We start from the raw sequence: 27,861 nt of genomic DNA, 5'->3' as shown, positions 1-27,861 counted from the left end.
CCCCCAGCTTAAGGATCATGGTCCCCATACCTCCTCAGAGAGCCAAGAACCTCTGGATAGGGCTTCTCCCTCCCCACCCCCACCAACCATCCCCAAAACCTTCCCCGTAGAAGAGTTCTAAAAGTCCTCTCACCTCTTCAGTACTACCTCAGGTTGAGTGGGAAGGCTAGAGCCCTCCGAGTCGCTAGAACTGGAGCCAGAGGAGGAGGAGGACGACGACGATGACGATGACGATGAAGAGGAGGAGCTAGAGGAGGACGAGGAGGACGAACTCCGCCGCTCCTTTGCTGGCTGCAGGGCAGCCAAAGCAGAAGGCTGCTGGGCCTCCATAGAGGCAGTTGGTTCCCCACCCTCTGGGTGGAACACCCCAGGGACGGGGCCAGAGAGCATGCCATCGTGGTCACCAGCAGAGGATGTGGTCTTTGCCACCGTTCCAGAGGAAAGGGACTGAGACCCTGCTACAGGGGTGGTCTGGGCAAGCAAAGATCGGGACTGGTCAGAAAAAGCAGATGGCACAGGGGACCTAGGCCGATCCTGAGCTGGAGGAAGAACTGACTGTGAGGAAGCCTGTACCATTCTAGAGGCAGGAGAGGGAGCCCGCTCAGATGTCATTCTAGACTGGCTTGGGGCAGATGGTGGGGTTCTGGAGCCTGGGCCTCCTGGTGGGGTTCTGGACCTGGCTCGGTCAAGGAGTGGTGGTGAGGTTCTGCCACTAACGCGCTCATACGCAGAGAGGGGAACCCTAGGGCTGGTGAGGTTTGCACCAGACAAGGCTGGAGCCATTCTAGCACTAGTGAGATTTGCAGGGGCCAAGGCTGGAGGGGTTCTTGAGCTGGCAATATTCACAGGAGCTGTGGCATGTGTAGATCTAGGACCCACCAGGTTTGCAGGGGCTGGAGCCTGCGGTGTTCTGGAGCTGGACGGATAGTTTGCAGCAGTTGGGGCTGTGCCAGAACCCGTGAGACTCAAAGCTGCCAAAGCAGCTGGGGTTCTGGCTCCTGCCAGGTTCACAGCTGGTGCTGTGGGGGTACGAGGGTCAGCAAGGTTCACGGCCGAAGGTGCCACTGCTGTTCTGGGGCTGGCCAAGTTCATGGCTGCTGCTGCAGCTGGCGTTCTTGAGTCAGCCAGGTTTACTGCTGTTGGGATGGCAGGTGCCCTGGCGCTGGCCAGGTTCATGGCTGCTGCAGAGGCTGCAGGAATCCTGCTGGCAAGGCTGGCAGCTGGGGCTGTTCTGAGACTCATGAGAGGCACTGGAGCTGGAACCTGGGACATTCTTGCAGCAAGGCCAGCTGCAGACATGGACGGAGGAGGCCGAGCGGTGCCAAGACTGATAGCCGTCAGGGCAAGTGCAATTCTAGACTGAGCATGGTTTTCTGGCACAGACGTTCTCGGGTGATCAGGAATTCGGGGACCTGGACCATCCATCATGGAACCACCAGCTTGCTGCAGGACAGACATGGGTGTTCTAGAGCTGCCAAGGGGCTCAAGCATTCCAGGTGATCTACAGCGGTCAAGAGGAGTTGGTGACATGCTAGGACGACTGAAGCAGCTCATTCTGGAGCTATTGAGCGCTACTGGAGGTGTCCGAGAACCAGAATGATTTCTTGTTGCTGGAGGAGTAGCAGAACGTGAACGATCAGAACTGCTTCCGGACGCAGAACGCCTGCGAATAGCTGGAGGAGATCTTGTTAAGGACCGTTTGCCCCGAGTTGTTCGTGGAGTACGGGACCTAGAACGCCGGCGAATAGCAAGTGGTGAGCGACTTCGAGAACGCTTACGTGCTAACAATGGGGTTCGAGACCTAGAGCGGCGCCGAAGAGCTAGAGGAGTTCGGGACCTAGATCGGCGGCGTGTCACTGGAGAGGTTCGAGAGCGAGACCTCCTTCGAGTTACCGGAGATGTGCGAGATCTTGACCTCCTTCGGGTGACCGGGGATGTTCTGGATCTTGATCTTCTGCGAGTGATAGGGGAGGTTCTGCTTCGAGATCGCCTTCTGGTTACTGGTGGGGTCCTAGATCTGGACCTTCTCCGAGTCACTGGTGGAGTCCTAGAACGGGAGCGTCGGCGAGTCGGTGTTCTGGACCTTGAACGACGGCGGGTTACTGGTGGTGTTCTGGACCTAGATCGCCTTCGACTCACTGGGGAAGCTCTTGATCGAGATCTTCGTCTAGTCACCGATGTCCTGGACCTTGATCGCCTCCGGCTGACTGGTGAAGTTCGAGACCTGGACCTCCGTCGGCTAACCAGGGGTGTTCTGGACCTGGATCGCCGGTGAGTGGCTGGAGAGGCCCGAGACCTGGAGCGTTTCCATGGGGCTGGTGATGTGCGTGAGCGGGAACGCTTCCGACTGGTTGGGGGTGTCCGAGAGCGGCCTCTTCGGCGTCTAGAGGAGGTTCTGGAACTCTCCTGCCGGGCAGGAGACCTTGAATGGTAACCGGAGCCTCCCCTGCGACGCCGAGTAACCCGAGACCTTGACCGGCTCCGCTGTCTTCTCCGAGAGGTTGACTGAGAAGATCCAGACCTATCTCGACGACGGGTTGTTCTGGTTTTCTCCCTCCTCGAGCGGGAACGGGACCTCTGCAGCCCACGAGGCTTTGGTGAAGGAGAACGGCCTCTCCTTGAAGTTGTCTTAGTGCGTGGAGATGAAGCTGAACGCCGCCGGCGTGAGGATCTTGACTTTTCGGCTGGCTCTGGGGAAGACACTGAGGGACTTCTTCTGCGTCTTGGGGGAGTTCTAGAGCGGGTCTCTGGTGAGGATGATGCAGAACGGCTTCTACGGGAGAGCCTGGCCTTCCTAGTCAGCTCAGGAGATGATCGAGAGCTGCGACGGCGAGGGGGAGTACGAGACTTGGTCTTGGGCTCTGGTGATGACCTAGAACTTCTTCTAGTAGTTCTGGATTTGGGTGGGTGTTCTGGAGAGGACTCAGAACTGCTGCTTCCTTCAGGCGAAGGGCCTCTGCCTTTGCTTGATGAACCTGATCTGCTTCGTCTTGGAAGGACCCGAGGGACAGGAGCCTTGGGTTCAGGAGAGGAATCAGAACCACTCTGTGCCCTGGGTACTGCTCTTGGCTTATCTTTAACTTCAGGGGATGAGCCAGACCTACTACGCCGAGGAGAAGGCCGGGATTTGCTGTCGACCTCTGGAGATGATCCAGAGTGACTCCTTTGTCTAAGTGGCATTCGTGTCTTAGCTTTAGAATCTGGAGAAGAGTCTGACTCACTTCTCTCCTGAGGCGATGAACTGGGTTTCCCATCAAGTTCTTGAGAAGATCCAGACCGACGTCTCTGCCCGAGAGGAGTACTAGTCACAGTCTTCTGTTCAACTGATGACTCTGACCCACTTCTTTCTCTCTGAGGGGTAAGACACTTATTGTTGAGCTCCGGGGATGATGGAGAATGACTCCTTGGCCTAGGAGTCTGAGGCAAAGCTTTTGCTTCTGGAGAGGAATCACATTCACTCCTTCCCCTGGATGGTGTTCTAGGTATATCTTTCATTCCAGGAGACGACCCAGATAGGCTGTGCCTTGAGGGAGTCCCAGACCCATCTCTAAGTCCTGGGGAAGACCCAGACCTGCTTCTCCTTGAGGGGGTTCTGGGTAAACCATCCTTCATTTCAGAAGATGCAGAACTACTTCTTTCCCTTGAGGGTGTTCTAGGTATAGCATCAAGTACTGGCGAAGAGACACTCTGATTTGAAGACATTCCTGCTTTTTCCACCGCATCTGGGGATAACTCAGAACTGCTGTGTCTGGAAGACCCTGTTGATTGTTCTTTCACATCTAGAGATGGATCTGTCTCCAGCTGATTAGGAAAAGGTCCATTCAAATCTTTAACCTCAGGAGAAAATCCAGTATTCATTTCTGCAAGAGAGCCAGAGTTTCTAAATTCTAAAGGTGATCCAAAGCTATTCTCTCTGGGAGGAGAGTCAGACAGTTCTTTATGTTCTGGAGAAAAGTGTGGCCCGCTCCAAGCTGAGGCCACTGCAGGGACTTCTTCCAAAGAAGCCTGTGACTGGCTTTGGTCAAGAGTCAAAGACATGGCAGATTTTTCTTCTATTTCAGGAGATGATTCAAAGTTACTTCCAGCCATTTCTTTAAGTTCTGGAGACAAATGGGGCAGGACCTGGTTTAAGGATTCTTCAGATTTCTCTACCACCTCCATTAATTCCTCATCTTGGCTTGGCTTAGTTAATGCACTACTTCGGTCTTTTGTATCTGGAGATGACTCAACACCACCTCTTTCCCTTGATGGAGTTCTAGGGGTATCTCTGAGTACTGGTGAAGACTCAGGCCTATCCTGCACAGAAGGAGGACTCAATTTGTCTCTTGGTCTTGGAGATGATGCAGTAACATCCTCCTGAAGGAGTAAGCTCGTTTTTTCTTTTGATTCAGAAGGCTCCAATCTACTCTGCCCCAGAAGAGATTTAGAGTCCACTGCAGGATATAGGGAAGAGTCAGACTGGGACCCGCTCTGCTCAGGAGACATTCCAGATTTCAGCCTAGGACCTTCTGACAATTCACTTCTATCTTGTCTTGTTGGAGATCTGGGTGCCAGCTCAGTGATTGGAGATGAGGACCTGGACTGGCCACCCTTAGGAGGTGTCTGAGATTTGGTCTGCAGATATGGAGATTCAGAATGACTCTGTCTCATTTCTGGACTTGAAGTACCAGATGTGGAGTCTGGTGAAGTTGGAGATTGTCCTTTCTGTTGCAGAGCTGAGGGTGGTGTGCAGGACTTTACTCCTGGACACAGAGAGAAAGATCCAGAGCAACTCTGTGCTGATGTATCTTTAGACTTCTCTTGGGAACATGGTGACACTGATCCAGGAAGATTATGCCCTGGTGGAGTTTGGGGCTTTGCTTTGGGGCATGGCGAAGTAGACCCTGAGTGACTCTGTCTTGGTGGTGTTCCAGGTTTCACTTTGGTATCTGGAGAGGAGGATCTAGAATGGCTGTGTCTTTGCAACGATCTAGATTCTGTCTTGGAGCATGGAGACTCTGATCTGCTTTGCCTTGAAGGTGTTTTAGATGTCACTCTACTAGGACTTGGAGAAGAGAAGCCAGAATGGCTTTGGATTGGTGACGTTACTGCTTTCATTTTGGGTTGTGGAGATGATGACCCAGATCGGCTCCGTCTTGGAGGTGTGCTAGATTTCACTCTAGAAGGAGAAGACCCAGAGCAGCTATGTCTCGAAGGGGTCCTAGACTTCACCTCAGGGTCAGGTGATGATTCAGAACGGCTCTGTCTTTGTGGTGTTGCAGATTGTTCATTTACCTGGGGACTTGTTACAGACTCTTGCCTTGGCGTTCCAGATTTCACGTTAGGTTGAGGAGATGAACTGGAATGACTTTGTCTTGATGGCGTTTTAGATTTCTGATTAGGAGGCGGAGAAGAACCAGAGCGACTTCGCCTTAGTGGTGTTCTAGATTTAGCTTTAGGTTGGGATGATCCGGAGCGACTGCGCCTTGGTGGTGTCTGAGACTTTTGTTTAGGGCGTGGAGAGGACCCTGAAAGGCTTCGCCTCAAAGACAGGCGGGATTTTACTTTGGACCTTGGTGAAGAGAGAGACCTGCTCCGCCTCGAAGAAACTCGAGATTTCTTCATTTCTGGGCTTGAGTTGGACCTGCTCCTTCTCTGTGATGCTCTGGATTTGTTCTTCCGCTCTGATGAGGAGCCAGACCTGCCCCTTCTTTGTGGTGTTCTAGAGGGAGATCTTCCCCGTCTAACTAGACTTCTACTACGGGATCTTCCTCGTCTTGCTGGTGTCCTAGACTGAGATCTCCCTCTCCTGGTTGGTGTTCTAGAGCGTGACCGGCCACTTCGTCTAGCTGGGGTTCTGGAGCGCGACCGCCCACGCCTGGCTGGGGTTCTGGAGCGTGACCGCCCACGCCTGGCTGGGGTCCTAGAGCGTGACCTGCCACTTCTCCTGGCTACCGATCTACTACGAGACCTCCGTCGTACTGGTGATCGGGTCCTAGATCTGCGCCTAGCAGGTGTTCTAGACCGAGACCTGCCCCTCCGGGCTGGTGTTCTAGACCGAGACCTGCGCCTAGTGGGTGTTCTAGATCGTGACCTCCGCCTGGCAGGTGTCCTAGACCGAGATCTGCCCCTCCGGGTGGGTGTTCTAGAACGAGATCTGCCCCTAGTTGCAGGGGATCTAGAGTGTGACCTGCCTCGTCTTGCTGACCTAGACCTGCCTCTTCTCTGTGTATTTCTGCTCCTGGACCAGCCTGGTCGCTGAGGAGACCTAGAGCGGCCACGTCGCTGGGGGCTCCTAGATCGTCCCCACCTCTGTGCAGACCGGGACCTACGCCACTGAGGTGACCGGGACCGAGAATGACCTCTCTTGGTAGGGGTTCGAGACCGAGACCGCCCCCTCTTAGTGGTAGGACTACGGGACCTCCCCACTCTATGAGAAGGAGTATGAGAATGTGACTTATCCCGTTTTGTTCGGCCATGTGAGCGACTCTTGGATGCAGGAGAAGAAGAAATATCTCGGCGGGACCCAGGAGCTGGTGTAGGTTTAGGACTTTCAGGGGAAGAGCTGGCATGCCGAGAAACTTTGGTAGGTTGAGGAGAGGGCGGGCAGCTCTCTGAAGAAGACTGGGGAGGTTTCTCAGGAGACTTAGGTGGTGAATGGCCCTGGGCTGGAGAAGCCTCAGAAGGGGGATTCACTGGCTCCTGACTTAAGGGGGTTGTTGCAAGGGGTTGTGGGGAGCCGCCATATTGCTCAGCAAGGAGCAGAGTGGGAGCAGGTAGTTCTGGCCCTGTGCTGCTCCTTTCCGGAGAGGGGCTAGGTTGAACTGCAGATTTCTAAGAGTGGAAAAAAGAGTAAGGATACGGGTATGTAAGCACCAAAACTTCCTATCACCTGTAAGATCCCAACACCCTTTCCTATGAAACTTTTCCTCTATGCACCCCATTATACCAACTGGTCCTTTTCCTCACCACAGGCAGTCACATTCATTCAATAACAAGAGATCACGTAATATAAAACACAGTGAGAAACGTACGAAAACAGAATCTACAATCTTGAGTCTTCTATCCAGAGAAAAATCATAATGCAAACTAATGTACTATATTTCACAACAGACAACCATTACAAAATGCTGAGTGCAAAAAAGAAGGTATTTTTAAATGGAAAGATAAAGCAGTTTCCCAAAATGACTGACTTCACTCTTAAAAAATATCTATATTAAAATAAAAGGAAAAAAAACAAAGATTTGAGTACGTGACTTATGTGAGTAAGAAAGACCAGAATGAAGTACAGGGAAATACAGAAAGAGACCAAGTTATAAAAGCTTTAAATATTAAAGTCAAGAACAATAGGAAGTAAATTAAATTTCTGAGATGATCCAACTTGCAGTTTGGAAAACCAACTCTGGGTAACATGGAAAACAGACAGGAGAGCTACAAATTTAGCAAAAAGCAATTTAAATTATACTGTGACTGTTGAAGTAAGAAAACATGATTAGAACTTGAATTTTTTTTTTTCCTTTGCGGTACACAGGCCTCTCACTGTTGTGGTCTCTCCTGTTGCGGAGCACAGGCTCCGGACGCACAGGCTCAGCGGCCATGGCTCACGAGCCTAGCCGCTCCGCAGCATGTGGGATCTTCCCGGACCGGGGCGCGAACCCATGTCCCTTGCATCGGCAGGCGGACTCTCAACTACTGCGCCACCAGGGAAGCCCTAGAGCTTGAATTTTAATAGCAAGTATAAAACAACAGGTACTGAATAGATCTTTCCAAAGTTGTGTTTTCAGACTGCAAGCAGCAACCCAGTGTGTTGCAAAGTTTTAATGAGCCACAACCAGCATTTAATGAAACTGATACTAGAGACACTATAAGTAGTAAAGTTAGGTGTAGTTCAAAAAATTTTTTTTGTTCCAGTTTTATCAACTTGTAAGTACAAAGAAGACAGTGATGTAAAACTAACACCCAGTAAAGTCTGAAAGCCACAATTCTAAAGGATTTGCAAATGAAAAAGAGAACTTTATGAATAACTGAGAGGAATGCAAAAAACAAAACCGGACCTTACTTCTCCCTTAACTTCACACACCTATCCTGAATCCACAGCCCTGCAAACCAAAGAATATCCATTAACTCAGGAACATACCTCCTTCTTGTCTTTATCTTTGTTTTCATAAGGGCTGCTAGGCTGCTTTGTAGAAGGCTCCGGGCTACTAGGCTGCCCTATGTTGGTGATACCTGGTTCCCTGGATGGTACATCTCCCTCCCCTCGACGCCCCGAAGCAGGGGAAGGACTTCGCCCAGTCAAGGTAGTTGTATGGGTTTTAGCTGCAGCACTTCGAGACCTGAGGAAGGTAATTGAGGATGGGAAAAGAGGAAGAAAATCAGTTCAGGGGAGAACAGAAAACCCCCTCCCCAGCTCCCATCCACCTTTCTTCAATATAACCCTCTTCCAAAGAACCTTCTCTTACTCACAGGATTCAAGTAACTCATATTGAAATTCAAGTCCAGTTCACTTTGCTCCTTCTCTTCTCAACATCAGTCCCCAAAAATGTTCTCCCTCTACCCCTTTATATTTACCTCCCCCAAACCTCCCAAAACCCTCCACCCAGTCCATTCCCTACCCGCTTCATTCACAACTCACCTCTGAGCCCACCTCCTTCAGGAAGCCTTCCCCGATTAAGGAAGCCAGGGTAAGGATTCCTTCCTCCCCCAGACACCACGAACAAACCACCACCCTCCCTATTCTGGCAGTCCATATATATCAGAACAAAACAAAATCACAAACAAAAGAAAACAAAAAACAAAAAACAAAAAAAAAAGAGAAGGGGAAATGTATATGTCTGTCCATCCTGTTGCTTTAGCCTGTCAGCTCCTAGAGGGCAGGGACCGTGTCTTCCGAATGGTCTGTGCAGCGCCTAGCACACCGTGGGCGCTCAATAAATATTAAATTGATTAACCCACAAGTCCCTCTCCCTCCCTTCCTCCTGGACCACCCCTTACCGACTGCGGGAAGTATCTGAAGAGGAAGCAGAGTCTGCAGAAGTTGAACGGTGCACCCGTCGGCTCTTGGGGGCTGGTGTTGTACTTCGAGACCTGAAGGAAGACCACCACCACAGCTCAGGGTGCTGTCACACCTGCACTGGGTTCCCCTTATCCACCCTTCAACCTTTTACCAGTCAGGGACGTGACTGATTCTGCCCTATCCCCAGGTGGCACTCATCTACTCACTAAGCAAATTCCCCTCTAATTCACTCACCGCTTCCTCTTCTTGTCCTTAGATTTACGTTTGCTCTTTGGAGTAGGAGACCTGAGAAATAAAGCAAAATTATTTAAAATAAAAATCATTTTTAAAAAAAGAAATAAAATGAAAAGTAAAATGGAAAGAACTGAGTTACTGACAGTAGGAGATCAAGGAACTGAGCTTTACCCCAAGAAAAAAAAAACCCTAAAGAGCCAGCAAGGCCATCAAGCAATGGCTCACTGCTCCATGTGCCACTATGTTCCCAATGCCACAAAGAGCTCTTACCTATGCTTCCTTTTCTTGGATTCAGATTCTGACCTGTTGGTAAAAAGTAAGTAAAATTATTATTTTTTACCTAGGCCTGGACTCACCAAACCTCTCCAATTGTTCCCAGTTCATACCTGTGCTTCTTCTTCTTAGAGCTCTTCTTCCTCTCTCGTCGAGGAGAGCTGCTCTCTGACCTGCTAAATGTGGGTTCAGAAACAGGTCATTCAGCCTGCCTCCTTCTCTGGCCCACCCACTTATAATCCATCCCCAAAAAAGCTTCTAAAGCACAGAACAACTCCAATAGCACCAATGTGCTGATCTAAGCCCAGAACTTATTTACTCTCCAAGAGGCGTAGGTACCTATGATATAGTAACAAACCCCAAAATGGAAAAAACAACATAACTCCAAAATGCTGCTGATCAGTTTTGCAGAGGTACAGAATCAACCCTTCCCCACTGAAGCAGCACACATTATTTCTTCTACCAGGTGAGACCTGAATGGTAACTCCCTCTTCCCTGACTTTTCTGACAACTCTCTCCTACTTCCTAGAAATAAGAATACTCTATTTCCAGAGAGAGAGAAAAAACATGACATGTTTGGTCCTCTGGCTACTAGAATAGCTTTCCAACTAACTTACCGTCCTCTATCTTTCTTCTTTTTCTTCTTCTTTTGCTTTGGGGTTGGTGAGCGAGAACTGCTAGACTCCCGGACAAGGCTGAGGAAAGATGAAAAACGGCAGAGATGGGTGCTAAGACAAACTTTCTTAGACATTTCAACTTCAGAAAAACAAAATCTCAAGAATTTGAAAAGACATAGTCCACACACAAAAAATGGAGCAGAGTGCTTAGAATTAGGAAGAGAAACTGACACTGGCTTCTTGGTCTTGTGTACCTGTAAGGTTTGGGTGGCTCAGGAACTGGTTGTTTAGCTTCCCGAGCACGACGCTGAGGATCAAAAGAGCTGCCATCCACATAGGAATCACTGATGCCAAAGGCAGCTCGGAGTCTCTCGTTCTTCTTCTCATTCAATTCTGCCAACTGGTGAGTCTCAGTTACCCTAGAGGAGAAAAGGTCAAAGGTCTAAAGGAGATAGAGAACAAAATGCAGAGTCATATTCACACAAACAGCCATGAGAAAATGAAGACAAGAGCAGGGAGAAAGTCCAAACTAAACAGAGAGAACAACAAAAGCAGAATAAAGTCCAGAGAAAATCGAGAGAGGGAAACACTCACGCTGGCCTCTGCCCTGGGGTCTCCTCCTTGCCCCCAGGGTTCACATCCTTCTCCAGCAACATGAGTCGAAAGGTCGCCACTTTTTCCTGAATTTGCTGTTCCTCGTACCTGGAGAACAAAAGCCTTCAGCGTTAGAGGTTGACTAGACACTCTCCCCAGTCCCAGGTTTACAGTTCCCTCGTTCCCAGCAGGATCCCTTCCCTTTCCATGCACACATACAATTTTTCACTCACTGTCACCCAAAGGGCCCTTCTATTAAATCCTGCTCTTTTCCTGTCATCTTTCTTCCCTCCACTGACTACACCCTCTAGAACAGTGGATTTTAAACATGCTACACTCCAGGGGCCAAGAGAGGAAAGTTAAGCAGGCAGAGTTCCAGGTGTTCCTCCCCAAATCCAATCAACAAGAACAAGTCTTTCATTTCCTGGGATTCCAAAGGAACATGCATTATATGAAACGGGCGCCACTGCTTAAGTTTGAAAACCACTGCTCTAAAAGGTTTTCTACCTTAATAGGTTCCTTTTCCAAAATCTCAATTCCCTATCCAACCCATGATCCCTTTTATCCGGGTATTATTCCAATTCCTGTTTTCCTGCCTTTGCTACTGTCCAAGCCCTCAATCCTTAAATCCATTTATCTTCCTTTTCTCTACCAATGACAACACATATCAGCTTACCTAGCTAGCTCTTGTCTCTTCCCTGGTCTGCTTCCCCACCTCTCCCTTAAAGCACATATTTGCTTCTCAATGGCCCCCCTCTTTCCCCATGTGCCTCCATCTAAATACCTCATAAAAGGCTCCCTTTTATATCCCAGACACAGGTTCCTCATCTCTCACTTTGAACTGTCCCTTAACTCCTTTCAATCCGCTAGCTCCTTTACCTCCTCCCCTCCTACAAGTCCTCTCCAGGCCTCTTTCAACCAGCCCTAAGCTCCCTACATCCCACCTAACTCCCCCAGCTCTGCACTCACTCAGTGCTTGGCTCTCCCCCAGCCCTCCCTCACCCCTGCTCTTCCATCATCTCCTCCAGCTCGAGGCATCGCAGCTCCACGCGCCGCTTGCGCTCGTGGTCCAGGATGTCAGGATTAGGCCGCTTCACCAGGGCAGCCTCCAGGCGCCGCAGTTCCTCCTCTCCCTTGTAGTCAGGCCGCTCACCGCGGCGGCCCCGCACCAGGGACAGGTTGCGCTGGACGTAGCCGTTGGTGCCGCTGCCCCGGGGCGTCGGCAGCCCGATCCCGTTGTACATGGCCCCGTGCCCGGGGTGGGGCACCACCGCTCCTGAAGGGGAGCGGGGAGACACGGGTCAGGCCCCTGGCCCCAAACTAGCCACTTACCACCACCCAAATCCTTGCTCTTCTTCAACCCTACTTCAACATGTCTCTCCACACTAAACCTCCTTTAGCTGCATAATCCTCCTGGTCTCCTAAAAAAACCTGTTCTTCATCCTTCCAGCACTGCTTTCTTTCCACCAAATCATAGCCCAGCTCTTACAGCCTTTCCCCACAATGTGCAAGAGCCACTCTTGTTTTCACCTAGCTTTCCTGTTTCCACCCAAAACAAAGATCCCATTTCTCCCAAATTTCTCCACACACTCTCTTTATTCTCCTTTAGCCCCAATATACACAACTGGTATCTTCACCAACTACTCTAATTCCTAACCCTGGCAACTGACTGAAGCCTCCAAACAGGGCACAACAAACACCAAACGAAGATCTGTGGCACCCAAAGGCCTGCAGTCCAAGTCTAGACTCTTTCAAGAACTGACCTAAGCATTTCAGGCTACCCTGAAGATAGCCAGAAATTATGAATACAGTCTGACTGAACAGCCCCTAGATATCCAAAAGGTGGCCCAGGCTAAAGGCCAGCATGCACATCAGAAACACATGAACTTTGGATATGTAATCCTCTTATACTTCACCTCTTAAGTAAGGGGCCATTTCCAATCAACTATCCTGACTAATAACATATTCCTTCAATTTCCTTCCCAATAGGATTTCTCACATGGTTTGTGGCTCACCGAACTCTCACTAGCTCCTGTAAAATATTACATTTTCAACTCAATGCTCTAAATACACCAAACAAGCCTCCTCTGTTCCAACTGTCCCCATACCTTCTCTACATTCCTTCCCCTGCACTTACAAAACCCCCACTCTTCATACCTTACTTTCATTAACGTCAAACTGTCAACTTTCCCTAACAGTCCCGTTATCTCATTTCCTAGTTTTTCTCTTCCAGGCCGTCCTTAACCCTCTCATTATCACGTGCCTCCTACCAGGTTCTATCCTCTCAATCTGTCCCAACCCCAGCATGACTCTGAAGAGCCCTCTAACTCTAGTTTTACTGATTAGATTTCTTGGCTACGTACACTCTATTCCTTTCTCCAGCTACATGTACTCTGTTTTTTTCTCCAACTCATCCTGTCCGAGATAGTTTCACATGGGGAAATGTGTGAGGGAAAATGATCCCAGGAAAGAACCCAAGGAACAAAGTGGAGAGATTAGTGAAAGTAAAGGGGAAAAACATAGAACTGGATAAAAGAAAAGGCTTCATTTTAAAAATTCTGAAAGAAACATCATACAAATACCTGGAAGAATATACTAAAGCCCCCCCCCCCACCCCATACAGGGAGATGCTGAATGAAAGGGAGCTAGGACAACTCTAGAACAGTTTGGAGCCCCTTACCCCCCAACTCTAAGGCTGGGTCCCTGCCCAATCCCAGTTGCAGACTCTAGAGATCTGAAAGCAAAACAAAACGAAATAACAATACTGGGTTAAAGGAGTGACAAATGATGCTAAATCTATGAAAGACAAGTGGAACTGTGCAAAGAAATGAAAAATTTCTTTACAGCACAAGAAATTTTCCAACCCTCACTTTTATTTTCTCAAATTTTCTCCTCCCTATTCTAAAGCTAGGCCTTCTTTGGCTCTCTATACCCTACCCAGTTTCTGCTTCCCTTGCAGAACGCTTCTGACCTGCAATCAATTCTTCAGCTTAACCATTCACCCACACTTCCATACCACCTCACACAATAATCCTCCCACTCCCTGGAAAAGGATAACCAGCAGCTGCTAAGCAAAGGATATTAAATCACAACAGACTGGAGAACTTTTACGGAATGAGCCAAAAAAGAAAGAAAAAAAAAACCCAAACAAACAGAAATACCACAGCATCTAAGACAGTGCTCAAAACACTAAAAGGATGGATGGACCAAAAAGTGTATTAACAACACAAACACAAATCACCAAAACCTAAATAAGGACACTTAAACTGGGGTCCAGGACTGTGGGTATGCAAAAATCACCCAAGCTAAAAGTTGACAGTAAAAGCTGCAAAAAAAAAAAAAAAAAAAAGACAAAAAGGCGTTTTTTCTGTTGGAAAATTATCACGATGCCCAACTAACCAGGCAGAAGGGGGTCTTGAAATTCAGTATTATGGTATTCAAGAAAAAAAACGCACCAAAAAGGGAGGAGAGTGTGCAAGAAAATGGACAAAAGTAATAAGCACAACAAGCTCAGCACTGGGGCACTGTAGTAGCTGAGTAGACACTATGAAACCCCAGAAGCTAAAATACTAGCTCAGGAAGAGACCTAGACTCACACTCAAGAGGAAACACAACTCTTCAATTTTTGACCCAGAAGATATCTTAGAAAAGCGTCCGAGTGAAAACCAAGGCCTAGAAAAGTTGTGTGCGAAATAGTGACAAAAGTCCAGCGTTTTCTCAAGGAAGGGCTGGCAGCCTCCTCCCCAGCCGTAACACAACTTTGGGGGAGACGATGAAAAAGTGCAAGAAAGAAAGGAGTATGTGTTCTGCCTTTACATACCTAAACCAAATACGTAAATTTTTTAAAAAACGTTTAGAATCCTTCTCTTCCTAATACCTCATGACACACAGTAATGAATCCAAACTGCCTAACTCTCCCGGACATCTAGTTCAAGGCCTTCTCTGCACTGGCTGAGCGGCCAAGGCCTATTTTCAGCCTTGAGAAATGGGGGAGGGGGCTGCGCGGCGCCCCATAGTATGGGAGGCTCCGGGCCCGACCCCAGGCCCCCGGGAGGGACGGGTAGGCCGGACGCCGGAGAAGCGCAGGGGAAAGGAGCCGGCAGCGGGCCCCGGACGCCGCAGCCCCCTCCTCGCCGAGAAAATGTCGGCAAAGACAGCTGCAGGAGGGCCTCCTCGCCGCACGCGTCAGGGAGGCGAGAAGCCGAGTCGCGCGCTCCCCCCTCGAGAGCGCGCGCGAGCCCGAGTGCAGTCGGCGGCGCGCGCCGTTGCCATGGGGGAGGGAAGAATAAAAGCCCGCGCGCGACAAGAACCGCGAGAAGGGGGGAAGGGAGGCAGACCAGCAAGGACGTCCGCGCGCGAGCTAGGGGCGGCGAGCGCGCGTGCGCGCGGCGGCCTGAGCCGTTCTCCGCGCGCTTTGGCCTTGCGCCGGGGCCGCCGCCCCTCCCCCACCCGGCTCGCGCGCTCTCTCACCCGCCGCCGCCGCCTCCGCCCGCCGCCTCCGAGGGGGAGAGGTGCTGCCGCCGCCGCTGCTCGAGCTCCTGAGTCCCTCGGGGCCTGGAGCCGCCGCCTTGCCTCGCCGGCCCGCCCGCCTCAGCCAACACCGCCGACTCCTCGCTTCCTCCGGGGCCGCAGCGGACTCCGACTGCGCCACTCGCACCCCGCCTGGGCCGCGCTGCACGTCAGCACGACAAATTATGTGCGTCAGCACGCAGCTGCGCGCGTCGCAGGGCCTGCCGGGAACCGTAGTACGCCCCCCGGCCTTGTGCGCAGGCGCCAAAACCGCACCGGGAAGTGTAGTTTCGTAAGGCCCGAAGGAGGTTCAACTCTGTCGTCGAAGAACTACGATTCCCGTCAGCCAGTTGCGAGGAATGTCTGGGGGGCGGACCGGAGCAAACAACGCATTCCAGAGACTTTCCACTAGGGGTCGAGAGGACACAGGGCCTAGCGACGCTAGCGCTCTCCTCGGCCTCCCGCCTTCCACCCAGGTCATCCTGGGAGTTGTAGTTCTAGCGTGGCATGGAACCCGTACGTAGCTTCGCCCTCCCTGCCCCCACACGACCGCCATTTTGTCTCCCCGTGTTGGGAGGCGATGAGCCCGAGCCCACTGATACAGCTGTTTGCAAGTGATCGCAGGCTTCCTGGGGCGAGCCCGGGGCCGCGCCGCACCCGTCCTTCTGCACCCAGGAGAACCCGCCCCCCAGACCCCGGCCAGCGGACACCCGCGGAACCCCAGAACCTAGCTACAGGCCCAGGGCCTGAGCCAAAGGCTGAGCCAGGAGGCCGTGGTGTTCGCAGCTTCCAGCCGCTGAACCCGGCCGGCTGCCCCTGGGGAATGATTTTTTTTTTATGATCTCCGAGTAAGGCGCCCAGGCAGCGATGTGATTTTCGCCTACAGAACCTGGGACATGTTATATACGTCGTGGCCGGGCAAAAACGTTACAAACACCCTTAAATTTTTCACCCTTCTGCAGAATGTCTTAGGTTAATGGTTTTAAGTTCGTTTTCTTTGAGCCTGAGAACCAGCCAGTCTCCCTCAGAGCAGACTTTGAAGAAGCTGGGCTTCGCAGGCAGGCCAACATTTTAACCTGACCTTGAGCTCGCACTCAGCAGTCCTGGTTATCTCGAGGGTCTCGCACCCTAAACAGGACCCAGCACGTGGCAGACACATAATGAACTGTGGTCCGTTTGAGTTTGATTGTGTTTAATGTTAGTTTTCTTTGTAACCAGGGAAGGATAAAGTCATCTCAGACGCTGTAACTGGGCCACCCACCACTTGGCGTAGGAACTGTAGCTTCGGTGTACGGTGCTCGGGATGTTGTAATCTTGCCTCTTTGAACTGCGGCAAGTGCTTCCATGAGCTGGATGAACCTTTGGAGTAATTTATGGCAAAGTGGCAAAGCCTGTGTCTTTTCTGGGCCTAAGCTGGTGTTTCTGAGGTTGAGGGTGAAGGTGCTGGTTTCTTAAAACCCACCACCTTCAGTGAGACCCTTCCCTGTAATCAAATTCCCAATGATATTATTCCCTGTATTTACTGAATATTTTGTGCTAAATTCTGTACATGAATCACTGCAGTTAATAATGCTCGTGACAATCTCCTTTTCCTATGGGGAGAACTATGAATTCCTTTACATATCCACAGCACAGTTTTCAAAATATGAAAAGTAATGTGGAAATAATACTATAATCTACAAACCTTATATAGAGGTGTTATCAATTGTTCTGATAATATCCTTAATAACAAAAGAAAATTCAAAATCATGCATGTTGCATTCTTAGACTCCTTTAACATACTATAGATACTCTTTTGCACTTTACTGTTTTTCACTTAGCAATATATCCTGGAAATCATTGCATATCAGTTCACAGAGATGTATGGATGGACTTTTATTTAACCACTCTTATATATGAGCATCTAAATTGTTTCCAATATTTTCTAATTACAAACCATGCTGCAATGAGTAACCAGGAGCATATGTATTTTCATATTGTTAGGGGGTATATCTTCAAGGTAAATTCCTAGAAGTGGGATTGCTAGGGCAAAAGGTAAAGACAAATGTAGTTTTGTTAGTAAGGACAGAGTCCTCTCAGTAAGGGTTATACCAGTGTGCATTGGCAAAATATGGGAGGGCCTACTTTCCCACCACCTCACCAACAGAGTACATTTCTGTGCTTTTCCATTTTTGCTAACCTGATAGGTGAGAAATGGTATTCTAGGGCAGTTGTTTTGTGTGTGGTAAAATGCACATAAACATAAAATTTACCATTTAAACTATTTCTCAGTGTACAATTCAGTGGCATTAAATACATTCACAGGGACTTCCCTGGTGGTCCAGTGGCTAAGACTCCTCGCTCCCATTGCAGGGGGCCTGGGTCCGATCCCTGGTCTGGGAAATAGATTCTGCATGCATGCCACAGCTAAGAGTTCACATGCCGCAACTAAAGATCTGGCTCAGGCAAAATAAATAAATAAATAAATATTTTTTAAAAAATAAATATTTAAATACATTCAAAGTGTTGTGCAACCATCACCACCATCCATTTCCAGAAGTTTTTCTTTTTTTTTTTTTTGCGGTACGCGGACCTCTCACTATTGTGGCCTCTTCCGTTGTGGAGCACAGGCTCCGGACGCGCAGGCTCAGCGGCCATGGCTCACGGGCCTAGCCGCTCCTCGGCATGTGGGATCTTCCCTGACCGGGGCACGAACCCGTGTCCCCTGCATCGGCAGGCGGACTCTCAACCACTGTGCCACCAGGGAAGCCCTCCAGATGTTTTTCATCCCCAAAACTGAAACTCTGGACTCATTAAAGACCAGCTCCTCACTCCCCCCTCCCCCCAGCCCCTGGTAACCTCTATTCTATCTTCTGTCTCTATGAATTTGCCTATTCTAGGTACCTCATTGTATGGTCAGGCCACTCGAGATGACTGTTCTCTTGCTCTCTGTATATTCCCCTGCCCGACCAGTGCCTGCTTCACCTATATCTTAAGCACATGACTGACCTTCCTACGTACTTGCCCCAGGCCCCAGCTAGTGCTTGTTCTTATCAAAGGGGCAGTGAGGGGCGTGCCCCTATAACTGGTAATCAAACCTCCCACCCCTCCCCACAGAGAAGACTGCCATTATGTCCTGCCCCACCCTCAGCTGCACACGGTGGGGAGCTGCTCCGGGACCTTGCTTCAGACATGTAAGATCCCCCCTATCCATTATTATTATTTGTGTGTGTGTGTGTGTGTGTGTGTGTGTGTGTGTAAGCCAGCTTTGTTTTTTGAATTTTATTTTTTTATACAGCAGATTCTTATTAGTTGGTGGTGTGATGAATTAGGAGATTGAGATTGACATATATACACTAATATGTATAAAATGGATAACTATAAGAACCCCCTATCCATTAAACCATTGATGTCTGTGTTGATGACTCCGGGCTCTTTCTTCGTTCTTAAAGCTAGGCAAGTGCAGGCCTTGTAGGCCTGTTGTGTGTAGCCCAACCCTCATAGGGTGGAATCATAAAATATCTGTCCTTTGGTATCTGGCTTATTGTACTTAGCATAATGTCTTTTTTATATTGTAGCATGTATCAGAATTTCATTCCTTACTATGGCTGAATAATATCCCACTGAATGTATATATACCACGTTTTGTTTACCCATGTGTTCACTGATGGACATTTGAGTTGTTTCCACATTTTGGCTATTGTGAACAGTGCTGCTATGAACGTTACTATGCAGGTCTCTGTGTGAACAAATGTTTTCCTTTCTAGACTCTAAAGGTGGACTCTTCTCCAGGCTCCCAGCCTCTGGGCTTCCCCTCCAACCTTCATGGGACCTCCAAAAAGATTTTTAAATTTTCCTTTGAAACTTTATTTGTATCCTACAGTGTGGTAGGTTGACTAGTGGCCCCCCAAACTTCATGTCCATCCAGAACCACAGAATGTGACCTTATTTGGAATAAAGGGCTTTGCATAGGTAACCAGTTAAGGATCTCCAGAAGAAATCACCATGAGTTTGGAGTGGGTCTTCAATCCAGTGACTGATGTCCTTAAAGGAAGAGGAGATGCAGAGATGCACAGGAGAGGCCATGGGAAGATGGAGGCAGAGATTAGAGTGGTGCAGCCACAAACCTAGGAATGCCAGCAGCCACCAGAAGTTGGAGGGTGGGAGGCTCTGCAACACCTCAATTTAGGACTTCTGGCCTCCAGATTGTGACAAATTCCTGTTGTTTTGTGCCATGCCGTTTGTGACATTTGTTATGGCAGCCCCGTGAAACCTCATCCATATAGGTAAGCCATAGTCTTTGTAGAAAACGAGAAAATACAGATAAGCGAAAAGTCAAACCGCACAGAGGCAATTCCCTGCCCCCAGAAACAACCACAGTTAACACTTTAGCATCTATGTCATCAGAGTAAGATTTCTAAAATGCAACCTTCTGAAATGCTTCAAGTTCTCCCAAATGCCTTCAGGATAAACTCTCAAACTCCTTAATAGGGCCTCAGAACCAGGCCTTTTTGTAGCCTCTTTTCCTTCTACTTGAAGAAGAATCAACGTGCACACCTGCCTCTGCTTGTTCCCCCAGGCAGACAGGCCTTGCCCGTGCCTTCAACCTCTGATTCCCTGGCCTCCTCGCAACACCCCAGTGGAAGCACTCCTCCTTCTGGAACTTAAGCTGCTGGACCACCGGAGCCTGAGGTGCTGGTGACCTCTGGGGCAGGGGTGAGTGGAGCCTCTCCCACCTCCACCTCTTGATTTCTGGACCCAGGAATCCTGGAGCTGCCATTCCACCCAAGGCAATACAGACCATAAACAAACAAATAATAGGCCATTACCAATCATGGGAACAGCAAGGAGGGTGTAAATGGGGTGGGAGGGCAGGAGGTCTAGAAAAGGATCTCACCCTCCCTTCCAGAGGGAGACCAGGCCCCAGCAGGAGGGCAGCTCCCAGGGCTGATGTTGAGGCACACTGGGCCAACTGTGAGGGTTTCCAACATGGTCTTTTGATCTGGAGGCCCCCAGTCCCAGCTCGCCCCCTCCAACAGGCCTGTAAGCATGGTCCTGGCCAGGCCTGGTAGCTTCCAGGCCCTGTGTGGGCTCGGTGGCCTGGCTGGGACCAGGTAGCCTCAGCTCAGGTTGAGGGGGGCACACACCAGTCAGAGTGTCTGCCTGAGCAGCCTCCCAGCAGCACTCGGCCCCCGAAGAAACCTCGGATCCAAGGCCCTGGAAGATGACCCTGATCTTGTGCCCAGGACAGGACCCTGATAAGGGAAGCCCTTCCATGGACAACAAGGGTTGTCCTGGTCCCGAGCCTTCACAGGCACTGCCTCCTTCCCTGTGGCCGGCAGTCCTTGTGCAACGCGCCCTGGCCCAGGGCAGCACCGTGCTCCCCATCCCTTCCTTCTCGGGGTGGATGCTCTCCGTAATTTGGGGGTTTCTAGAGCTTTTAAAGCACTAACTTTATTTTGTTAGGACTGCATATTTAGTCTCTTTGGAGAGGTTAGCAGTTGAGGCTTTATGAAAATTCAGATGAATTATGACTGCCAGACGTGGCACTTTTTTTTTTAATTTTTGGCCATGCTGCATGGCATGTGGGATCTTAGTTCACCAACCAGGGGTCAACTGACATCCCCTACAGTGGAAGTATGGAGTCTTAACCATTGGACCACCAGGGAATTCCCCGCCATTTTTTATTGTAAAAAATACTGAGGAAAAAACCCCCAAACACTGAAAAGTAAAAGATCAACCAAAATCCCATCACTTAAAAATTATAAACATATTTTATAAAAATATAAAGCGGTACTCCCCCAACTGGTACCCTCACACTGCAGAGCCCCCAGAGCCTTGGTGGGAGCCGCTCCCTGGAGGGGTCACAGAGTGCCGTGCCGGCTGAAGATCAGAAGGCGACACCCATGCATGCATAGTGTTGGCACAAGTTCATAATACGAAAAAAAAAGGGAAAAAGCTAAATACCCATCTATAGGATATTAGTTAAAGTAACGGTGAAACAACCTCATGTTAAGAGAGGAACTCTATTCTCCTGGTTGTCAAGGCACACGTGTCAGGCAGCCTGCATTCTCCACAAAGGTAGGTAGTTAGATGCAGAGATACAGGGATGGTGGGTGGTGTACGGCAGATGGTAAGATGAGTGGCATTTTGTATGTGTCAGGGACCCTGGGCCCCCCCCGCAGGACCTGTCCCCAGGAAGCCTCAGTCTCCCTCCTGCTAGCCCTCCCCAGGACACCCCTTGGTCACTGCCCTCCCAAGCCCAAGTATCACCTCCTCCAGGAAGTCTCCCAGGACTGAAGGCTCCCAGCTGCGAGCTCCCAGGGTAAGCATCTCCTGCCAAAAATGTTGGCTCCAGGGATTCTAATGAGTATGAGCTGGGGGCTACAGACTGAGAGGGCAGGGATTGGACATAGGGGCTGCACTTAAAGCTGTGCTTACACAAGGAGCTCAGCCTCCTCTCCAAAGGGCTCAGAACTGTGGAGTCTTTGGCCCCACTTCCTGCAGCTAGTGGCCCAGTGCCTCTACATTCCTCCTCTACCAGCCACATGGGAAGCCTGCCCAGGAGCTGGGTGCTCCCTCTCCCCCTCACCTGCACCCACGGTGCCCTTAGTTGTCCCACAACTAGGTACATCTTAAACACTTTTATTGTAGAGCAGGTGAAAGAGAAAATGAAATGAACCATCATAGCCTCAGAAAAACGTCACGTGGTTTCAGTGAAGCCACTGTTTTTCTAAGAAGCCATCATGGGGACACAGGAGGGAGGAGCAAGGAAATAGCACGCCCAAGTCCATTTCCTGTCCTGGCCTAGCTAGAGGCTAAGAGCCAGAGAGGAGAGAGCTTGGCTCTCTTCAGAAGGTGAGGACCTGGTGCCGGGCAGGGGACCAGGGTGGGAGAGCTGCCCCACCAGCATGTGGGGGTACCTTTGAACTGGCTAGGGAGTAGGGGGAATTGGGCAGGGAGTGTGAGTGGGGCAGGGGAGGGAGGGTGCCAAGCTGCTCCTTCCTCTGCACCCAGCAATCCCTGGGGTCCCCCACCCCACTGTCACCTGCCAGAGGACCATCCCCCTCAAGTCAGCTCCAGGCTCGTCCCATGGCATGTTCTCAGGACCAGAGGATCCTGCTGGGAGCAGTGAGATGGGGGAGGGGGGCATCAGGATCCTGAGCAGGAACAAAATTTCAAAATTGCCTGGTGGACATGAAGAGGGGCAGAGTGGGGGCGGGGGTCAGGGAGCTGCTGGTGGGTGTTCCCAGATGACATGGGAAGCAGAGGAGAGGGGCCCAGTGGCCAAGCCTGGGGCTGCAAGTTGGAGGGGGCAGCTGGAGGAGGCTGAGGAGGATGGGCAAGAGGAGAGGGCAGAAGGGAGGGGGCCAGACCAGCGGCTGCAGGAGCTCCCTCAGGAGACAGTTTCCTGAAGTGGGTCAGGGTACAGGTAGCCATGAGGGCTGACCCCAGGGGAAGCTGTCACCAACCATAGGCCCGAAGGGGCCCTGGGAGGAGTCCAGCCAGAGCTGTAGCCTAGAAGGAGTGAGGCCAGGAGCAGGAGAGCCACTGGCTGAGTGGGGCGAGGCAGGACATGTGACCCTCCTCCTCTCAGCTCCAGCCTTCTGCCGCTGCCTCCCCTGTCAAAACCAGAAACCAGAAACCAGAACTGCAGAGACCCAAGGCCCCTGACAGAGCAGGGATGTGGGGTGGGTGGAGGGAGCAGGCGCTGTGACGGCCCCTGGGGTGTGTCCCCTTTGCGGCTGGGGAAGGTGGCTCTGCAGGGCTGTGGGGAGGCAATGGGCCCCCAGCCCAGAGTCCTGAGGGGGATGTGAGCATCCCCAGGCCTGTGGAGGGACTCCTGAGCCCAAGGCCCTGGCCTCAGCCTCTGGGGAGGGGATCCCTGGGGGTCTTGGGGGAATCAGAGTGTGTGGGAAGGAAGATGACTAGGCATGTCCCCGCCCCACACACAGGGGTGAGCTCTGATACCTTGAGAAGATGGTGGCAGGAGAGATGCCCATGGCAATGGCCATCAACATGTTGAGAGACATGTCCCCCCTCGCAATCAGCCAGGCCTGACCAGGCCCAGCCGCCAGCTACCAGGACAAGAACAGGACCCTGGTTGCTTCCAGGACAAATAAAGTCTCCAGGGATGGGGGGAGGGGGAGGGGGCTGCTTCCCCTGGACTGAGACCCCAAGACATCCCCAGCTACAGGCCAGGAGCTTCAGGGGACCTGAGGGACCCCTCAGCCTCCATCCCCTGCCAGGGGTCCAGGCAGGTCTGGAGCCGTGCTTGAGGAGCCAGAGGGACCCCCTCCCCCCAGACCCTGGAGCCTGTACCTGGCTCACCTGGAAGCACTCCCTGCAGCCAGCCCTGTCCCAGGTGCCACCATATGTCCACTTGCTTCCTCCCACCAGCCCAGGGGTTGGAGGGTGCCATCTCCATGAGCTGTGAGGAGGCAGAGCTCCGAGGGGCCAAGTCACTGCCCTGAGGCCACCAGATTGTCACTACAGAGGGTGGGGCAAGGCTGGCATCTACCTTGGAGTCCATTCTTTCTGCTCAGCTGGAGAGGGGGCATCTCGAGTGTCCCTGTCTTTTCTCTGGTTCCTGCCCCCGTGTCAGCCTGGGACCCTGAGCCCTACAGTCCCCTTACTGTCTCCATCCTGTGGGGTCACCCTGCCCCGTTTCCTCCGGCCCTGAAATTAATGGCCTCCGGGTCGGTAGTGTGGCACACTGTGATAATAATGATTGACGGGATGGCCTTATACAGCTGGATGAAGAGCAGAGCAAGCCGGAGCTTGCACCGTGGGAGGTCCCAGGGTGGCCAGAAGTAGGGGTCAGGGAGTGCCTGAGTAAGAGGGAGGCCTGGGCATGGTTTGGGGGAGGCACAAGTGAGGTGGCGAGAGGGTAGTGGGAGACCCCCTCCCTTGGCCTGGCCGCCCCACCCAACTGGCCACCATTGTCCTCCTCCCATGGTCAATTCTGGGCCCTGCCTGACCCCACCCCCTTCTCTTGCAGGTAAAAATGAACAAGAAAAAGAACCCTAAAATGTATTGACAAGAATCCTCTCCAAGCCCCCTACAGACAGGAGAGCCCACCTTCCTGGGGATGGGAATGCTGTGAGGCGACATTTTACCATTGAGGTATGAACAAAGTCAACTTGTGGGCAAAAATAAAAATTCACTGAATGCACATGTATTCAGTGCCTACTGTGTGTGCCTGACTCTTTTCCAGAAGTGGGCTCCAAATCCCAGGATTCTGGGTCCTTTGAGGCCCAGCTCCAACCCTAGAAGCCCTGGGCCCTCCCCACCCCTAACTAGCCCTGACCTGGCCCTTCATCAGGGCTGTCTGGCCTGGGCCACCTCTCAGCCCCAGGGAGGCTCTATGGGGCCTCTGTGCCCTGAGGTCCTGAAAAGGGAAAAACACCCTGCTTTCCCTCTCCTACACTCACAGTCACACACCAACACTTCTCACACCAGATGTGTGGGATTTTTCACACCCACCAATTTTCCAATTTCCTGTGGACACCAACTAAGATTTCTATGACTTAATTCTGACACTGACAGAATTTAGCACTGACCCCACATTTTAAAGGCTCAGTCCTACAATACTGCTCCCACTTCAGATGCCAATCCCAGGTAGTGGGTCCCCAGATTACCCACAAACATCTGTCTGACTTGGCTACAGATCATGTGTTCCCATGACCCCCTTCTTGGGTTTAATAATTTGCCAGAAGGGCTCACAGAACCCAGGAAAACAGTTTCCTTACTAAGATACGGGTTTAGGGAGTTCCCTGGTGGTCTAGGGGTTAGGATTCGGCACTTTCACTGCCGTGACCGGGGTTCAATTCCTGGTTGGGGAACTGAGATCCTGCAAGCCCCGAGGTGTGGCCAAAAAATAAATAAATAAAATAAAATAAAATTGTTGGGACTTCCCTGGTGGCGCAGTGGTTAAGAATCTGCCTGCCAATGCAGGGGACACGGGTTCGAGCTCTGGTCCTGGAATATTCCCACATGCTGCAGAGCAATGAAGCCTGTGTGCCACAACTACTGAGCCTGCACTCTAGAACCGGCGAGACACAGCTACTGAGCCCATGTGCCACAACTACTGAAGCCCGCGCACCTAGAGCCCATGCTCCACAACAAAGAGAAGCCACTGCAATGAGAAACTCACACGCCACAACGAAGAGTAGCACCCACTCGCTGCAACTAGAGAAAGCCTGCGCGCAGCAACGAAGACCCAACTCAGCCATAAATAAATAAATAAATAAATTTATATTAAAAAAAAAGAATCCGACTTCCATTTCAGGGGACACAGGTTTGATCTCTGGTCAGGGAACTAAGATCCCATATGCCGTGGGACAACTAAGTCCATGCACTGCAACTACTGAGCCCGCATGCTGCGACTAAGACCTGATGCAGCCAAAAAATTTAATTAATTAATTAATTAATTTTAAAAAAGACTGCTCCTTTAAAAAAACAAATAAGTAAAATTGTTTAAAGGAAAAAAATGGTGGATATTATGGCATGTGAATTAAATCTCAATTAAAAAAGAAAAAATGTGGGAGTTTGGGATTAGCAGATGCAAACTATTACATATGGAATGGATAAACAACAAGGTCCTACTGTATAGCACAGAGAACTATATTTAATACCCTGTGATAAACCATAACGTAAAAGAATATGAAAAAGAACATATATGTATAACTGAATCACTTTGCTGTACAGCAGAAATAAACACAACATTGTAAATCAACTATACTTCAATAAAACAAATTTGTTAACAATGAAAGGGAATTCCCTGGAGGTCCAGTGGTTAGGACTCCGTGCTTACACTGCTGAGAGCCCGGGTTCAATCCCTGGTTGGAGAATTAAAATCCCACAAGGGGCGCAGCGTGGCTAAAAAAAAAAAAAAAAGTTACGGGTTTATCATGAAGGACATGGCTGAGGAACAGCCAGATGGAAGAGATGCACTAGACAAGGTATGAGGGAAGGGGCGAGGAGCTTCCATGCCCTCTCTGGGTGCACCAACCTCCCAGCACCTCTGGGTGTTCACCAACCCGGAAGCTCTCCAAATCCCATAGTTCACGGATGTGTATGGAGGGTTCATCACATGGGCGTGACTGATCATTAACTCAATCTCCAGCCCTTGTTCCCTCCCCAGAGGATGGGGCTGAAAGTTCTAGGTTTCTAATCAAGCCTTGGTCTTTCTGGTGGCAGCCCTCATCCTGAACCTAACCACCCAGAGCCACCACATTAGAACAAACGACATTCCTGTCACCCGGGAAATTCCAAGGGATTTGGGAGCTCTGTGTCCGGAACCACAGGCAGAGATCAAATATACTGTATAATTCTCTTTTTTAAAAAATAAATTTATTTATTTTATTATTTTATTTTATTTTATTATTTTATTTTATTTATTTATTGTTTCTGGCTGCGTTGAGTCTTCATTGCTGCGTGTGGACTTTTCTCTGGTCGCGGCGAGCGGGGGCTACTCTTCACTGCGGTTCGCGGGTTCACGGGCTTACGGGCTTCTCATCGTGGTAGCTCCTCTCGTTGAGGAGCAGGGGCTCTGGGTGCGCGGGCTTCAGTAGTTGTGGCACGTGGGCTCAGTAGTTGTGGCTCGCGGGCTCTAGAGAGCAGGCTCAGTAGTCGTGGCACACAGGCTTAGTTGCTCCGTGCTGTGCGGGATCTTCCCGGACCAGGGATTGAACCCGTGTCCCCTACACTGGCAGGCGGATTCTCAACCATTGCACCACTAGGGAAGCCCTACTGTATATTTCTTGTTATGTCACAGGACCTCATACTCCTGGGCCCCCTCTACCTGGAAAACCAGCCACTAGGTAGGGTCCCTGAGGTTTCCCATTCCTGTGGTCCTTGACCCAAAAGGGGACAGTGGGACCTCCAGCATCACCTTCCCCTGGTGACCTCTTTTCCAGCCTTCACTGCCTCAGTCATTTTCAGTTCATAAGACCGTCCACACAGAAGAGAAATTTTACAAAGTAAACGTAAAGTAAAAGTACAGTCTTTCCGTCCCATTGCCCCCAATTACAGTTCTCATTTCTGGTGGATTGGACCTTGTCCCTCTGGATGTTTTGGTGCAGAGACAATCCGAAGTAGGTGTATCTGTTCTCTGGGGCTGCCACAATAAACCACCACGAACTGTGTGTCTTTTCTTTTCTTTTTTTTTTGGAACAAGGAATAACAATTTGAATCAGAAAGCTAGCAGACCCAGAAGATGGCAGACAAGCATCTAAAAAACAAAACAAAACAAAACCAAACATTTTACCTCAGTCCAAATTCCGACTCCTTTTATAGAGAAGAGAGGAAGAGGAGAGGCCCACTGTGGCGCCCACCAGTGGCTGAGCGGGGGTTGCTAGAGCAGCGAGGCTGCTATAGCTGGCGCCTGCCCCGCCCCTATTACAATTCTTCTCCCTCTCCCTCTTACACGCTGTTAGATGCCTTTTCCCCAGGGGCTCAGACTCACCCTCCTGGAATTCAGGCTTCAGGTCATGATTCGGAGCCATTTACAAGCGATTCGCCGCCTCCTCCTTCTCCTCACCCCCGACTACTGCCCCCTGCTCTCTATCCCACCCAATTCCGCGTCAGGCTCCCCGTCAGGCACGGCCAGCTCTACATCCTGGGCCCGATTTGCCAGCTCTGCATCCTGGGCCCGAT

The 27,861-nt window shown here is 50.6% G+C and overlaps 2 protein-coding genes across 2 annotated transcripts; one reads left to right on the top strand and one right to left on the bottom strand.

Moving 5' to 3' along the window:
- The first annotated feature begins 17 nt into the window (after nucleotides 1-17).
- On the top strand, nucleotides 18-4,395 carry LOC138842347 (uncharacterized). The gene is made up of 3 exons (XM_070043718.1): nucleotides 18-61; nucleotides 166-341; nucleotides 1,659-4,395. The coding sequence occupies exons 1-3, from the start codon at nucleotides 18-20 to the stop codon at nucleotides 2,273-2,275; spliced, it is 837 nt and encodes a 278-aa protein (XP_069899819.1). The 3' UTR covers nucleotides 2,276-4,395.
- A 3,776-nt stretch (nucleotides 4,396-8,171) lies between these two features.
- SRRM2 (serine/arginine repetitive matrix 2) lies at nucleotides 8,172-15,318 on the bottom strand. Its single transcript, XM_030848411.3, has 10 exons — nucleotides 15,184-15,318; nucleotides 11,716-11,989; nucleotides 10,714-10,821; nucleotides 10,374-10,538; nucleotides 10,120-10,197; nucleotides 9,616-9,678; nucleotides 9,500-9,532; nucleotides 9,230-9,280; nucleotides 8,974-9,066; nucleotides 8,172-8,888 (listed from the first exon to the last, which is right to left on the bottom strand). The coding sequence occupies exons 2-10, from the start codon at nucleotides 11,955-11,957 to the stop codon at nucleotides 8,846-8,848; spliced, it is 876 nt and encodes a 291-aa protein (XP_030704271.1). The 5' UTR covers nucleotides 11,958-11,989; nucleotides 15,184-15,318; the 3' UTR covers nucleotides 8,172-8,845.
- Between the last annotated feature and the right edge of the window lie 12,543 nt (nucleotides 15,319-27,861).

This window comes from Globicephala melas, chromosome 15 (assembly GCF_963455315.2).
Source record: "Globicephala melas chromosome 15, mGloMel1.2, whole genome shotgun sequence".
Taxonomy (NCBI): domain Eukaryota; kingdom Metazoa; phylum Chordata; class Mammalia; order Artiodactyla; family Delphinidae; genus Globicephala; species Globicephala melas.
The sequence above is the reverse complement of the archived record's forward strand: the minus strand, read 5'-3'. Positions and strand labels throughout refer to the sequence as shown.

Excerpts from the sequence above, each read along its gene's own strand:
- LOC138842347 (XM_070043718.1), top strand. The coding sequence starts at position 18 with ATGGTCCCCATACCTCCTCAGAGAGCCAAGAACCTCTGGATAGG. Across the intron at positions 62-165 it reads GCCAAGAACCTCTGGATAGG|GCTAGAGCCCTCCGAGTCGC; the intron begins GCTTCTCCCTCC and ends TTGAGTGGGAAG. Across the intron at positions 342-1,658 it reads GGCCTCCATAGAGGCAGTTG|AACGCCTGCGAATAGCTGGA; the intron begins GTTCCCCACCCT and ends TTCCGGACGCAG.
- SRRM2 (XM_030848411.3), bottom strand. The coding sequence starts at position 11,957 with ATGTACAACGGGATCGGGCTGCCGACGCCCCGGGGCAGCGGCACCAAC. Across the intron at positions 10,822-11,715 it reads GAGATGATGGAAGAGCAGGG|GTACGAGGAACAGCAAATTC; the intron begins GTGAGGGAGGGC and ends TTTGTTCTCCAG. Across the intron at positions 9,281-9,499 it reads TCCAAGAAAAGGAAGCATAG|GTCTCCTACTCCAAAGAGCA; the intron begins GTAAGAGCTCTT and ends TTTATTTCTCAG.